This window comes from Pteropus medius, unplaced genomic scaffold, assembly GCF_902729225.1.
Source record: "Pteropus medius unplaced genomic scaffold, Ma_sr-lr_union100, whole genome shotgun sequence".
NCBI classification, from domain to species: Eukaryota; Metazoa; Chordata; class Mammalia; order Chiroptera; family Pteropodidae; genus Pteropus; species Pteropus medius.
The window spans coordinates 25,570,429-25,586,591 of NW_024351729.1; the positions used below are offsets into that span (position 1 = coordinate 25,570,429).

Here is a 16,163-nt window from a genome sequence, read left to right on the forward strand (position 1 = left end):
CAACATTACCATTCCTTCGCCTGTGGCTCCCATGTCCCTTTGGGTAGCACCCACCTGATACGGTTGTTTCCCAATACTGCAAATTGTGCATCCTCTCTGTGGACTCCTCACCAAGTGAGTGATAAACACAGTCCAGGCTTTAGCAGAGTGGTGTGTTACACAATGGAAACTGACCGACACAACCACTAAAGCGCGAATCAATGAAAAAAGCAGCAACTGATATTGCCCATAAAATTTCAGTCCCGCTTTCTACAGTAATACATTTATTTTGAATTATAATTAATATTCTAGAATAAACTATGATGCTGGTATACAGTGAGGGCCATATAGGTGTTAAATTTTTTAAAATTACAATAATCTTATTGCTATATATAGGGGATCCTTGCTCTTACATATGCTTCTCTACTCTTGTTTAGCTCTTCCTTTTGCTGTTCCATGTTTACATCCTCAAATTCAATGAGCCTTAAACACAGCTTAAATGTCACTGCCTCCATAAGACCTGCCTAGATTGCCTCAGGAGGCAGTAATTTGACCTTAAAAATGGCCAGAACATCACTGAAACTTTCAGAGCACTCATCACATTTTATTTTATACATTATTTATGTACATGTCTTGGCTCCTTAAAGAGATTATACTTTCTAGTTATAGGAAAACCATTTTCATCTTTATATTTAGCTCTGCCTTTAGAACAACAGGCCATCGATAAAGGTGCCAAATGAACTTACGTAAATTGATTCTCACAATATTCACTGAACGTGGTGACAATAATATCAAGAACTATTTTTGCCTGTAAAGGAAAAAGACAAATATTATGCTAACCTATAAATATGCATATTATCTCTTTACTCAGATGGAAATGAATATCTAATATAATAAGTCCTTAAACATCTTAAAAATGGACCTTTATATAATTCTAAAAAAAGGGAGTGAAATAAACACAGGCTAATGTTGGCCTGCCCTTATTTTCAGGTGTTCTGCATTTATTCGGTTCTTCTAGAGCTACAATACGTGACTGAGACAAATAAGTTACCTCCTCCCACCCACTCCCTTGGGTTTACCAGGTTTTGAGAGAGACATATGACTAACCAGGGCAGTAAACCTTATCAATCTCACGAGTCTCTGCAGCCAGATCTGACTCATGGCTCAGCCCCTTACTAGCAGTCTGACTCTGCAAATTACCTACTGTCTTTGAACCTTAGTTTCATCTGTTAAGAGGGGGTTATAAAGTTCCTACCACATTTAGTTATTATGAAGATTATACATGCATCTATGTGTGCCCGTGTATGTGTGTATACATGTAACAAACAACGAACAATGCCTGACACATAATGAAGGCCACAGAGATTTGTTAAATTTTAATTGGAAAAAAAATGCTTAGGAAAAAATACAATAACTTTATTGGGATATATGCTTTGCTTTTATATATACCTCACTCTATATACAAGCTTCAAGAAGACTTCCAAGTTCTGCTAATGTATGAATTTTTTTTAAAAAGTTTTTAATAGGAACATTAACCTGACAATATTTTTCAAGGCAAATATAGTACATAAAGTTATAAATAAAACAACTAACAATGGATGCCAATTCCGCAAGGTATCTGTGAATATCATTATTGGTCCTACTTCTATACTCCAGCCTTCTCCTGCGATTCAAGTTTACCTTTCTTAAACTGCTCTATGACTTCCTTGCTTAACATGTATAAAGAAATCATATGCTGCAGAAAAAAACTTCCATACCAATTCAATCCGCGTTGTGGCTAAAAGTGAATGAATAACTAGTAGTCTCCATATTCTAGATATCACTGTGTGCATAAACACTATATCAATCTGCTAAATAACACTTCTTTATAGACGGTTTGTTTTAAAAAATTTTTTACCAAGTACACAAAGGTACCAAATTACTCAGTGCATAAATTAAGCCAACCAAGATAAATAATTGAAACAGATCACATTACAATACTTATCCCATTCTGTTCTACAGTTAGGCATATGGCTAATTCTCCCACTAGACTATGAGTTCCTTGAAATCAAGAAACATGTTCGTTATTAAATTTGCAGCACTAGGAAGACAGTAGGTGTTCATTAAATATTTGTTGATTGAATGACAAAGTACAGAACACCTGTATCTAATATTCTAAATTTCTAAAATATGTTCCCACATAATCTTGGTCCAGAAGTAAAATCTGTCCTGTCTGACAGCACAAAAAAAAGAAAAAAAGTTTTACTTACCTTAGTAAAGTCAGTTCCTGTGCATTCGATAAATACATTTCTAGTATTTACTGTTATTTTGGAATGATTTCCTACAACAAACATAAAATGACAATAACAAAACAATCAGTTTCAGCAATATAAGTGTACTAAAAAGCTCTAAAAACAAAGTGCATTTTAATTTAAAATACAATATAAACTAACATCTCAAAGTAAGGTGATGTACAACTTTTAAGCCCCATTGCAGGCTAGAAAATAAAAATAAAATAATAACAAGCCTTACTGAGTGCATGCAGTGTGTCAGGTGGTATGTCAAGCTCTTAACAGAGGTTGCTTCATCTCATCTTCACCATGACTCTGTGTCAGAGCTGTCGGCAGGACAACTAAGATTCAGAGATTAAGCTCACTGACCACGATCACAGGTATTAAGCAGCAGGGATAGTAAGACTTGGACCTGGATCTGGCTAACTCTGAAGCCCAGGTTCTTAGCCACTATAGCTGCTGAAGTCTAAGATCTTGAGACGACAAAGACTCTCCTTCCAATCATGAATCAACTCATCGCCCTGCTCACCTCCAGAAAAGCAAATACCTACGGCTTCGACATCATTAAATCGTATAAACACATTCATGTTTCCTTATCAAAAAGACTTCAGAAAGGAGTTAAGAGGGTAAAATTCAGTTTGAAAGCTTTAGTTTAACTATAAAATAACAGCAGGCAAAACAGAATTTGACTTTGACTTTAACCAAGTGAATTACCTGCTAAAACCTAAACATCAAAACCCTTTGGATGAATATAACAGAATCCAGAGACCAGCATCAGAAAGTATTTATAAACTTACACATATTTAGGCATTTATAAATTGTAAAAAAATCCCACGTAAAATGTTGTTAAATAAATGAATAAAAAGAACCATTACAATAAAATCTACAAAAGACTTGAGATTCTCAGATTGAGTTATTTAATTCAGCCAAGTCTATTGAGAATTCTACAGAAATGCTGAAGAATGAAAAGAGACAGCAAAAAATCTGATGCTTAAGCGATAACTCACCATTGATGATTGGAGGCATTGAAAGGATAACACCATTGCTATCACAGATAACTGGGTACAGGGGTTTATTTTCAATGATATGTAAGTAATGTTTAAGGTGATTGTCATTCTGAAAGAAATTAAGTCAAACGAAATTAGTTTTTTATTTCTATCAATGCAATTAGTTTACCTAGTATAAAAAAATGGGGGAGGGGCAAGAAAACCAAACAGCTCCAAATTATAGACGGTTCTAAGTTTATAAAAGTTTCTAACATGAATTAATATCTCAATATCCTCATACAGCCTCATCTCCTACTGGAGAGAGATGAGAACACAATTGAGCTATTTTTCAAAAGTGAAAATAAATTTGCACTGGTAAGGCTGAATCATCTCAAATGAAACACACTATCACAAAAACTATTCAGATAAATCAGAAGAAATCACTGGCAAAGGCCAAGGAAAACAGCTACTTTTTTCAAATGCTACCCACTACTTTTATTCATTATGTGCAATTTAAAGTGACTACTGAATTCATTTTCACTGCTGAACTCTAAAATGATAATATGAGAGTTAGGCACTCTGTAATAGTTCCCCCCTCCACAAAACTGGCTAAACTTATTGTTCTTTATCCTTGCATCGTATCCAAATAAATATTACAATGTGGTATGGTCTAATTCAGTGGGTCTCAATCCTGGCTGTACATTAAAATCATCAAAGAGGATAAAAACGTAATGATAAACAAAACAAAACTACTTCCAGCCTCTCTTTAGATCAAATAATCAGTATCTCTGGGTTAGAGCTCAGACATTGCTATTTTTTTTTTTTTAAAGCACTCATTACATTTCTCTAATTCCAAGAACTGACTTTGAAGAAATTTCATGATTTATGTAGAGCTACTGCATGATATAAAAGAACACTTACCTTGTATATGTTCATCAGTTCACAGGCTGTATACTCCTTCGTCTTATTTAGAGGCTTAAATCTGATATCAGAAGGTCGCTTCGCAGTATAAGTAAATGGGCCTGACAAAGTGTCCAAATCATGGGTACCAATAGCAACCAATGCTCTTTTCCTAAATGATGAGAGGGAGAGAGAGACATAGAAAAGAAGATTTGACTATTCCAAAGCAGAAATTCTAAAGATAACACAGACTATAGGTTTTTAAAAATTATTTTTAGACACTTCCCTAAAATTGCCTGTTGCTGTATGACAACTTTAGGGGAATATAAGCAACATATTCTCACAACCATCAAAAGCAATGAGAAATTACAAAGCTACTAAAAACATTATTTCAGTAGCTGAAGTGTATTCCTTGCCACTATGCTTTCCTAAGTAATGTTACTTAATGTTTTCAAGGTCAACATTCCCTCTACCTTTTTCTAACCTTATTTCCCCTTAGTGTCCTCAAGTAAACATAAACTTTTTATTAAAGTACCGAATTGCTTTATTTTTTGGCTTTTCTGTATTTTCCTAAATTTTCTGTCACACAGCTGTATTGCCTTAATAATGGAGAAAAATTACTTTTAAGAACTGTAAATTACATTTAAAGTTTAAAGTGCAGGGAAAGTTCAAAAGCTATTAATGTCATTTGTTTTGCACTTTATCTGCAAAGGATTTAAGGTATTTTAGGAATTTACAGTAAGTAACAAATTAAGAGAGAAAGAAATAGAAGCAGGGGTATAAAACAGAGCCAGGAATGATGTTAATACTCAATTATAATCTAAAGGTCCACAATCTTATACAGAGGTTCACAAATTTGGCTCTAAACTTTCCATCAGACAATTCGAAAAGAGAAACTTGGTCAGAGTTTAATGTTCTTAAGAACATTGGTTTTAGATGTATGTGCACATACATTTGCATATTTATGCATAACCACATATACATACCAAACAAATGAATTGCATTAGTAATCAAGGATTTTATTAAAATCTGTTATATGAACTATGAAATAGTTTTTTAAAATTTGCAGGAAACCAATATTGTAGGAAACCAATATCTAAGGCCAGTGACTAAACCTTTAATAAATATAGCTGAATTGAATAATATTGTTGACAAGAATCAGAAAAAAAGTGTTACTTTACTCAATGAGTTACAGGCTTATGGAAGGTAACCCCAGAACTACCATAGGTTGAAAAATATACATGGTTTGTTCAGTTTAGATAAATTAACAATGGACAAATCCATGGATAAGAAAGTCTATGCTTTCTTAGGTATTAATAACGGCCCCTTAATCCTAAAACAATACTTCAAAATATCACCAAATTTCAACTTCAAACCAATCGCAAAAAAAATTCCAGATGAATCAAAGAGCTATGCATTTTGAAAAACAAGAGACAAATATACACACACACAAAAGAAACCATAAAAATTATTTGAAGAAAATATAGGATAACAATGCTTAAAGCTCTGGAATAAGATGCCCCTTCTTAAGCTAGACACAAAACAGAGTTCACATAAGAAGACTGATAAATAATAAATGTGACTAGCCAAATTGAAAACACATATCCAAAAAACCCCCAACGCCAAAAGAAACACTGATAGAAAAGCTTTACTATATATATATATATATATAGAAAAATGATTACTATCCCAAATATACATATAGCTATGAAAACTAAAAATAGTTAAAATCAAGATTTTACTTATTACACTGACAAAAAATTTAAAGCACTGCTCTGAAAAGGCAGCAGGTGAAAACTGAAAGGACTGGTAGCAAATTCAGGGGCTGCCAACTGCAGAGGTCTCATCCAGCCAAGTGTTTCAAGCCTGAGTCTAGCCAAATACTCAAGCCTTTGCCTGCAAGAACAAGACCACGCCTCTGAGAAACAGAACACAATCAGGAGCATCTTCTATAACGCAGTCAAAAAGCAGTGGACGTGGGAAGAAACAGAGATGTGACCCATACTCCAAACAAAACCTGTGCACAAAAATCAGTGCTAAGGTCACCCAGATTTTCAAATCACCAGATTTCAAAGGTGCTAGGACAAAACAAAAAAAAATTGTTCAAGAATTATGGGAAAAGTTGACACAAAATGAAAATATAAGGAACTATCAGCAGAAAAAGAGCAACTTTTAAAAAAAGAACCAAATGGATTCTAGAGATGAAAAGTAAAATAACTGAAGCAAAAAGTTCAGTGGATATTTCCGGCCAAGATGGAGTAACAGAGACTGGACTTACTCTCCTGCCTGAAACAACCATTAAAGGGGCAAAATATATAAAACAATGGTTTTCATGGCCGGCACTGGATATTAGGCAATGAAGGGCAGCAATTTCTGAGAGACAGGAAACAAGTGAGGTGAGCCTCAGATTGCCCCAGTTTACCACCTGAAAGGGTCTCCAAGTTGCAGGGCAGGTGGGGGAAGGTAGCTGGAGCCCAGAGGACTCCCTGGCTTAAAGAGACAGAGCTGAGGGAGACTAAGAGGGCCAGAGTTCAACGGACAGAGTACTGGGGGGAGAGCTACAGAGGGAGTGAGCTCTGGAGCTCCATGGAGGGGCCACCTCAAGCATTCAGCTGAGTACCGATGGGCACGTGCGTGTGAAGAGACACCCCGAGGCAACAGGGAAGAGCCATCCAAGGGAACTAGAAGGAACGCTGCTGTCCAAACAGAAAGAAAACCCACTGCCCAGTGGCCATGCGTAAAGTAGGCACAAAGAACTTGCCTCGGTCATAGCAAGTAATTAGCCCTAATTAGCAACTAATTAGCCCTACAGAGATTACTGTTCAATCAGTGAAACACTGAAAAACAGAGGGGAAAAAAAAGCAAAGAAAAGTCAATGTAGCAAATGCTGGTTCTTTGAAAAGATCAATATAAATCGATAAAACTTAGCCACTTTTTTCAAGGGAAAAAACCTTTCCCTTTTTTCAAGGGAAAAAAAGACACAGAATGAAAAAGGCGATATCACTGCAGGTACTACAGATATTAAAAGGATAACCAGAGAACATTACAAAAACTTTATGCCAATAAATGTTATAACTTAGAGTAAATGAATATATTTCTTGAAAAACACAAACTTCCGAAGTTCACTCACAAGACTGATTAGGATTTACTGGCAGATAAGGACTCTGGCACACAGAGTACTAGGATGTGATTTATTCCTCCCCTTTGGAAAAGCTCACGATTTCCAAATCTACCAAATAAAACAGAGCTTAAAGTTAAATTAAGTGAGGAAATGCCTTGCGACTTAGATAAAAATGAATTTTTCAAAGAAAGTATGTCCAGAGCAGATACCGTGGTTCGATCACTTCCTCGCTATACCTCTCCTTGTTAGGAATCTTATACACGGGAGATGGTGTATATAGCAAAGTCAAAGACACAATAAAAGTCATTTAAAAGTCTTGAGTTGTAGCAATTTATAATAATAGTCAAAAACTCAGTGTAAGCTAAAAAAAATTTTTCCATTTTAAAATAACAGCTCATACCTCAAATTACCATGGTTTAGTATTTATTAGTATAAACCACTACTAACAAACAAAACCAAGAAAATCTCTAGGGCTAGATATTTCTTCTCTATATAGCATTTAAACCATCTCTCTCATTCCTCCATGCATACACTATCTGTAAGCAGTAACAAATAGCTGTCTGGTAAAGCAAATTTAAACTCTTGTTACTCTCACGTTATTATTACTCCAGAAAGGTTTTGAAAAAAAATCTGTAGACAAAGAAGAAAGGAAGAAGGGAGGGAAACAGGAAGGGAAAGAAAAAGGATACAGAGAGGGGAGAGACAAAGGGATGGGAGGCGCTGGGTGGCGGGGGAGAGAGGCCAGGAGAAAAGAAGATGCAACCACAAACCTGCAAATGTTCTGATGTAATTTCTCTTGAAGTTCGATGAAGCTGTCATATCGATCTTTAGTAAACTTTATATTTCGGAGAACCGCTGCTACAGCATAAGGGCGTATTTTAGCTGTCTAAAATTCATCATGTCATTAGAGATGGCAAATACGAAGCTTTTCTTTGTAATAATATTTTGTAATAGAAAGTTAGCTGCACTCGATACTGTCACGCATTTTCATTCAAACAAGTATATATTCATTCAACCAACAAGTAATGAAATACAGTGGTGATGAGAGACAAAATCACTGTCCTAATGGAATTTATATTTCAGTAAGATGTCTGAAAATTTACTAAATAATTGAGAAAAAAATTAATCTTTAAGTAGTTTGCTTATACTTGATTTTTTTTTTTAACCAAAATAACCTCTCCTTATATTTTTTCTTCTCAATTCTATTACTAAACCACAATTGTATCTCTTAAATAAACATTTGGATATTATTTTCCAAAATTATTCATGGAAAACAGATGCCTTTGTTCTCTTTCATTTCTTGGTAAAAACAAATTGACAATTTTTAAGAGCTAGAGGTTAAATATACATCCATTTTAGCAAACGATCAAAGAAATTACACTGGGTCAGCTTTGTTCTTTTTTTCCTCCCCACGTTATAGACATACACAAAAGAGATTGTTTTCAAAAGGAAAATGAGATTTCATCCTTATTACCTCTTCTGTGATGATCAATTTCTGGATTTCCCCAACAGGCATTACTCGTTTATACACTGGAGCCTTTATCCTACAACAATATTAAAACAAATGTGCTCGTTATTAAACAAAATATTTGATTAACTATATTCTCTTCTGGGTATAGAAAGTAAAAAAAAAAAAAAAAAATGAACAGAACTAAAACAATCGATTGAAGTTACACCAAATCAAATTTGAACTGAGTATTAAAAAAAACAAAAACTAACTTTCTAACATTTAAAGTTGCCCCAAAACAGTATAGAATGTCTCAGGTAATGAGAGTCCTATCACTGGAAGTCTCAGCAAGAAGCTAGAAAACCATTAACTAAGCAACTGTATGAGGAGCACTGAAACATCAGCTGAGGTTTAAACGATGGTAAAGTTTGATTCCAAGGACGAGATTCTGAACTCCTAAGAAAAACAGGGTTAAAGATACAGATCTGGACCTAACTGAATCAGGATATTCAAGGGAAAGGCTTGGTAAATGTACAGTTTGAAGGCACAGTCCAGGTAATTCTTATGAGGAGTCGAGTGTTTCTCAAACTTCAATGTGCTTACAATCGACGAAGGAAGCTGTTAAGCCACAAATCCTGATTCAATAGGTCTTGGGTGGAAGCTGAGGTCTATACTGCTAATAAGCTCCTAGGTAAAGCAGATGATGCTGGTCCTTGGATCATACTTTGAATAGCAAAGGTTTTAAGTCACTTTCCTAATTGTCTGATCATAAAAGTCACAGACATGCCGTTAGAAATTTTAATCAGGCAGGTTTGGAAACACTCTAAGGGAATGTCTCTAAACCTAAAATATAAGCATCTGATTATATTATACCAACTGATTATTATACCAATTCAGTCAACCCCCCAAATTTTAACCACCTTAACCACTTTCTCACTTTAATATATTCATTACTTTCCATATCTATTACATGAAGGGTTAGAAGCAAACTTAAAATCTTCAATATAAATTAAGAGATTGAAACTAGAAAGGCCAATGAACTTGCCCAAGATTAAACGACCATTGTTAAGATCTTCAGTTTTCCGATGAGAAAGCTCCACCCAAGCGTCCTTAGAAATCTTAAGAAAACAGTGTATAAAGTTTTGTCACCTCTACTTTTCCTCCCAAACTTGAATTAATCCAATGAACCATCTATTCCAATTGGGTTACTGAGGGAACTCACATGAACCCACTAAAGAATTTTTTTAAAGTCATAAAATCATTAACCACTCCATTTAAAAATATGCTCACTAAATGAAAGGCTATGACTCAATACTCTCAGTTTCAAATGGCTACATTCTACATGAATCTCACCCTCCAGTCACCCCTCTGTGCAGACCAGAGCTGTGCACCTGTCCAACGAGGTTTCTTCTAGAAACGTAAATAGAGTTGCTGAAGAAATCTAACTTGGCAGAGTATTTAATAAATATATTACCTTACCTTTCTTTAAAGACTTGAAGTCCTCGAACCAATCCTTCCAGACACAGGAGATCATATCTATTAGCGGGGACGTCAATTTTGTAAAGAACAACATCAGATGCCCCCTGTGCTTTTTCATTACCTTGTTCCTTACTTATAATTTCCTTCTCAGAAGTCTAAAACAAGCACAAAAAACAAAGTAAAACCAAATAAATTCTTTTGAAAAAGTAGTGGTCAGCCCTTTAAAGCACTAACTATATTATACATGTTCTTTTCTGCAAAAGAACACAAGTTTATTATATCTACAGGAAAAATAACAGAAATGACTTTTACTGAGTTCAGACGGCTAGGATCTTCATTCACTCCAGAACACCACAAATCCTTCTAAAGCGAGGGTCAGCAAATGATGGCCCATGGCCAAATCATGCCTGCCACTTGTTTTTGGAAATAAAGTTTTACTGGAACATCGCCAGGCCCATCTGTTTACATATTATCTTTTGTTACTTACACATTGCAACGGCTGAGTTTTAACAGAGACTATACAGCCTACAAAGCTTATCATCTGGCCCTTTAAGTAGTTTGCCCATCCCTGATACAGAAGGAAATGAAACCACCGCTAAGAACACAGGGCAACAACATTAAAAACAAAAGTGTCACTGAGGTAAAGTAAAGATGATTCACCAACTAAAAGAAATACAACTTCTTATAAGGCAAGGACTCTAAAAGCTAATTCCTGTGAGCACCCAAGCCTAGGAGCAACATGAGAATGAGAGTAATCACATAAAAACAAAAACATCTGAGAAGACCATAAGCTCTGGTGTAAATCAGAAGGGATTATCGGTACAATGGGAAGCAATGTTGTGACAGCAAAGATATAGAGCAGCAAGAATGAAGGCAACCGAGAAATATTACTAAAGTAATAATTTTTAATACAGTGGCAAAAAGCTTTGAATATCGGAATCACCACATTATAGCAGAAAATAATAACGGATTGTCTTAAAGATAACTATGAAGTTAAAGTCTGTTTCTTATGTTTACTACAGCAGGGAACTAAAATATATATTTAAAATTTTTTCAATCAAAATGCTCAAAAGTTACATTCCAATTGTTAATGCTACAATTAATTAATGTTACAAATTAATTGTCTAGAAACTTATGCAGAACTCCCACTATTTCTACCACCTATAACCTGCTAAAGTAACTGATGGAGTGCTATCAAAATATGTAATGGCTTTTGTTTTACAGGATGCCCTCCCACTGCCACAATATGAGCAGTTCAAATTATTGCCCAAATAAAGAATTATAGTCAACACCTGCACAGGAAATTCATTTTAGTCAGTAAGCATTACGCACCCAAGTCACCCCTAAGGAACCACAGAGGTCCAGACGAGGCTGGGACCGTGCAAAGCTGTGCTGGGCTCCATGAAACATCTATGATGGGCTTCTCAAACTTGGGAGGCATATTTTTAAAATTACAGAAGATGAAAAAAAATAAAAGCAAAAGAGCAGAATGAGGAGGAGGTGGGGGAGAAAGGGGAGGGAAGAAAAGAGATGGCGGAATGAGAGAATGACATGAGAGGAGGAAGCAGCATTAGAATTTAGAGTTCAGTCACAGGGGTCAATAAAATTGCCATTCTTTAGCAAAGAAAGATGAGTCACTGCATAGGGGATGCTGGACTTCAGGAGGGAACTCTAAAAGAAGGGGAGAAAATGTGGTAACCAGGGAAATGAAGGTATCTGAATAGAAAATGGCCTAATCCCTTTGCAAAAAAGACACTGCAACTTAAATCTTTCATTTTCAGCATCTCGATTCATGCAAAAACCGTATGTGAGGAATGGGTTTGTCAGTGCTAACAAAAACCTTATACAAATCAAAGACCACAGAAATTTCAGAGCCAGGAGAGCTCTACAGGAATCATATAATCCAAACCCCTTATTTCACAGATGGAAAGGAGGCCCAGGGAGACTCATATCTGAGGCCCAGACAGCCAGTGTGATTGTCCAAGCCAGTAAATGTGGGAGCTCAAATGATTACTCAAGTTTTCTGATACCCAGACCAATACCCTTAGGTATCACACATCCTCGAACATAATTTTGAGGTCTAATAAAATTATTAATAGCAACTTATGAATATAATGTACAGAAATCTCAGCCAACTTGTCAAGCATACAGATGCTCAATATAAAAAAAAACTTCTATAATATTAGTATGTGGCAGAAACAAGGCCAAAGTACATATTTGTCAGCCTGAAGATTTTTTAGCCTTATAGTTTATAAAACATTGAATAGATGAAGATAAAAGGCTTAAGAAAAAAATAAAACTAATTACGAGACAAACATAAACTCATCTTTTTAGTTATAAGTACAGTGTCTTTAATACATAATCATTACTAGTTAAGCTATTTTGCAAATAAGGCTTTTTAAGTATTTTAATCATCACACAATCAAAAGACTAGGCAAACACTTCATAATCATTTTTATAGGCAATTCTTCAAAAAATAAGATTATTTTACAAGACTACTGTATATAGTAATGAATTAGGAATAAATTAACACCAAAAAGAAAAGGAGGAAGGTGGGAGCAGGGGACAGACAAAGCGAAGGAGGGGGAGACAGTGACTCTGGCTGCAGCAACATTTCCACTGCTCTCAGGCCCCTTTCCATGTGGTTACCCTGCAGTAAGGCCCCTCACTCTGATTCTAGAGTTACCTAGATGGTCTGTCTACCCGTCTCCACAGCACCAGCCTGACACCTTGAGGTGACTGCACACAGAATGAGGCAGGAACTCCTTTTGAGATTTTAAGCAAAGCAAGACACTCTCAAGACCAGAGCTCAGCCCCTTAACACAGAGAACACAGAAATCCCCACGGCCCACAAGTGTTTCACCTTTAACTATGAGGTAACAAAGATAAACTATATAGTAAACCTCTGAAAAATGTGCTTATATGCGGAATATTTGAAAAATAAATATACAATACATACGATTTCATCAAGTTCCAGACCAAATTCAAAACATAGTTCATCAAATTCTTCGTCAGCTAGAAAAAAAGAGATTGCTAATTTTAATCTGATCAGCATAAATGTATATAAATTGCAGTTTCTTATTGCCTCGCCCCAAGAATTCTAAATATCAGCCATCCTGTATCACCATTATAAACAAAAAAAAGCTTAAACAAAAAAGTATGAAAATAAGAAAAAAACCCATAAATTAAAGACCTAATATATCTAATATCACCTATAGAATTAGGTTACATCTACTGGGAATTTTATATTTACTTAGAAGAAAAACAACTTATTAAGCAGGGATCGAATGCAAAGTAAGCTCCAAATCACAGATCCAACACAATGAAATAACATCATATAAATCCTATTATTTGAAATTCTCTGAGGTGGCTTTGGAGCCAGGCCAATGAGAGTCTGAATTCTGACTATGCCACTTACTAGTTCTGAGAGGTTGGCATTTCATGTAAACTTTCTAATTCCTATGCGTCATCCATAAAGTGAATCAAAATTCCTCATCCATAAGTAGCATTTTACAGTCATTTATTTATATAGCATGCCAACTCTTGGAAAGATTTAAATGAGTTCATACAGATAATGGGCCTGGCATAGTGCCCTGAAAAGTAGTAGGTCTGCAATAAAACAGTTCTCTTTCTCATTTTTAAATTTTGTTCTACTTTGCTTTGCCACTCAGTACAGCATTTTCAGGATCTTCTCATTACCAAAAATCAAACACAAACCATCACTACCAGTATAGTCAAGTGAAAAGCTGGTCTTAAGATTCCTGATCCCGACACTGACCTTCAATTTAATAAACATTTGTTGAACACCTACTATATGCCAGCCACTGCACTATGTGCCAGGGCTGCAAAGATAAATAAAACACAATTCCTGCGTTAATTACTTCCTACTCTAATAAAGAAACCAGATGTGTAAATATAGTTGAGTACAGAGGTGGCACAAAGAAAGTAATCAGCTCCACTTGGGGTCAACTAAATCCTCATGGAAGGGATGAGTTCATTAGTCAAAGATCGTGGGGAGTGAGATAACAGTATGGCACAGTATGTGAAAAGTTCAATATGGATGAAACATTAAAATTCACGTTAGGAAGAGATACAAGGAACAATGAGGCAGAACTCAAGTCATGAGAAGCCAAGGGATTTGCCCTCTCTCCTGCCTGCAAGCAATGGGCAGTTAAACTGAAGGATTTTCAGCTGAGCAAAAAGCATGATTACATCTGCATTTTAAAGAATGGTGGCAAGGTATACGTCTAATCGCTATTGTTGTACACCTGAAACTAATATAATATTGTATGTCAACTGTAATTGAACAAAAATTTTTTAAAAAGGGATGGTGGCAGGGTGGCGGATGAACTGGATCAAGGATCTACTCCAACAAGTAAAATACACTGAGAACTTGGTTAAAGCAGAAATCTGTAAGACTCAGTGACTGAATGGGAGCTGGGCACCGTGAGAGAGCAGGAGCCTAAATGAGTCCTAGGTCTCTGGTAGGGGTACCCTGACTGAGGCAGGAAATAAGAGGCCCCAGGAATCCCCGCCTCCTGGTATTCATATCCTTGTGTGAACTGAGGTCTGAAGCAACCACATGAGTGAGCTGGGAGCACATTCTCCAGCAAAGCCTTGAGCCCAGCTGACAGCTCAACTACAACACGGTGAGAGACTCGAACCAGAACCACCCAGCTAAGCCACCCCTCGATTCCTACCTCTCAAAAACTGCGTGAAATAACAAAGGCCTGTTGTTTCACACGCCTAAGTGCTGGAGTAATTTGTTATACGGCAACAGATAATACAGACTTTAGTCCCTGGAAGTGGAGAGCTGCCATAACAAAACATGGGGGAAACACGGGAATAGCTTTGGGAACAGGAAGTGGTCTTTGAGAGGGTAGATGAAAACTCCAGTTCCCATACGGTTCTTAATACATTCAACCAGTTACACTCGGGATGCAACCCAGGGCTCCATCCTTAATCTGTCCCCTGGTACCAGGCACGCAGTAAGCGCTCCATGCGAGATCCCTGAACGAACTACATACAGGGCGAGCCAGGCATGTGCGGGTGATGCAAAGGCTGCCTGCCGCAGGGAAACCGGTCCCTAGAGGCTACGTTAATCAGCCCCGGCCCGCAGCTCCGGGAGTCAGCACCCTCCCTTCGCGACCGCCTGAGGCCAAAACATGCCGGGCTGCATGATCGTTGCCTTTTCGGAGGTGGGGTGGGGGTGGGGGCGGGAGCGGTCCCAGCGGCCGAGGGAAACCAGCTCTCGAGCTATGCGGCCGACACTCACTGTACGTCCGACCCAGAGCTTGGAAAAGGAGATCGCGCTTCACGCTGACAGTCGGCATGGCGAGTCGGGCCCACTGCGCCTGCGCGGCGAGCGGGCCAGCGCTCAGAGACAGGAGACTTACAGGACCCGGCCCTTCCCGTGTGGGCTGTCTTGAATATTGCCAGTCTGCTTCCAACCGCTTCTCCTTTCGTTTTTCATCTGAACGCAAGTAAATTCCACTATTGAGCTTAGTAAATCTAACTGCATTGGGTGAATAACCTACAGGCTGGTAAAGGAGACAGAATTTAATAGAATATGCTATGATTTGATGGTCAATGGGAAGGACAGACCGCGAAGGCTCTGACGTCTCTGACGCACTACGGCGGATGACGCCAAACTAGCGGGCGGGGCAAGAGGGGCGGGCGCGTAGTAGGGGGCCGGGCCTCGAGGCGGGGCGGTGGTGAGACTGCGAGTGGGCGGGTCCGAGGCTGCCAGGAGACAAGCATGTGCAAATCTGGAAGCAGGAAAAACTGCTACATTGAGTAAAGCTCTCTAAGGCCATTTAGGTGAGAGGCCAGTAGCTAGGTTGGATTAGGCCTCCCTTACTGCCAGTCAAGCAGTTTTTCATTATATTAGCTTCCCTCTATGGCTAAAGGAAGTCACTTCCCAGTGCCCAACATAATAGATTGGCAGAGGCAATCTATGGCAAACATCTCCAATGTCAAGT

The 16,163-nt window shown here is 37.4% G+C and overlaps 1 protein-coding gene across 1 annotated transcript in view; it reads right to left on the minus strand.

The window, feature by feature from the left end:
• FARSB (phenylalanyl-tRNA synthetase subunit beta) overlaps positions 1-15,785 on the minus strand; it is a 58,568-nt gene extending 42,783 nt beyond the window's left edge. The window contains exons 1-9 of the mRNA XM_039844903.1: positions 15,458-15,785; positions 13,142-13,197; positions 10,183-10,337; positions 8,731-8,800; positions 8,027-8,142; positions 4,157-4,307; positions 3,257-3,365; positions 2,229-2,299; positions 726-787 (exon numbers count right to left, since the gene is read on the minus strand). Of these exons, the coding sequence (XP_039700837.1) occupies positions 726-787; positions 2,229-2,299; positions 3,257-3,365; positions 4,157-4,307; positions 8,027-8,142; positions 8,731-8,800; positions 10,183-10,337; positions 13,142-13,197; positions 15,458-15,515 (848 nt within the window). The 5' untranslated portion in view covers positions 15,516-15,785. The remainder of the gene's footprint in view (positions 1-725; positions 788-2,228; positions 2,300-3,256; positions 3,366-4,156; positions 4,308-8,026; positions 8,143-8,730; positions 8,801-10,182; positions 10,338-13,141; positions 13,198-15,457) is intronic.
• Positions 15,786-16,163: the final 378 nt, after the last annotated feature.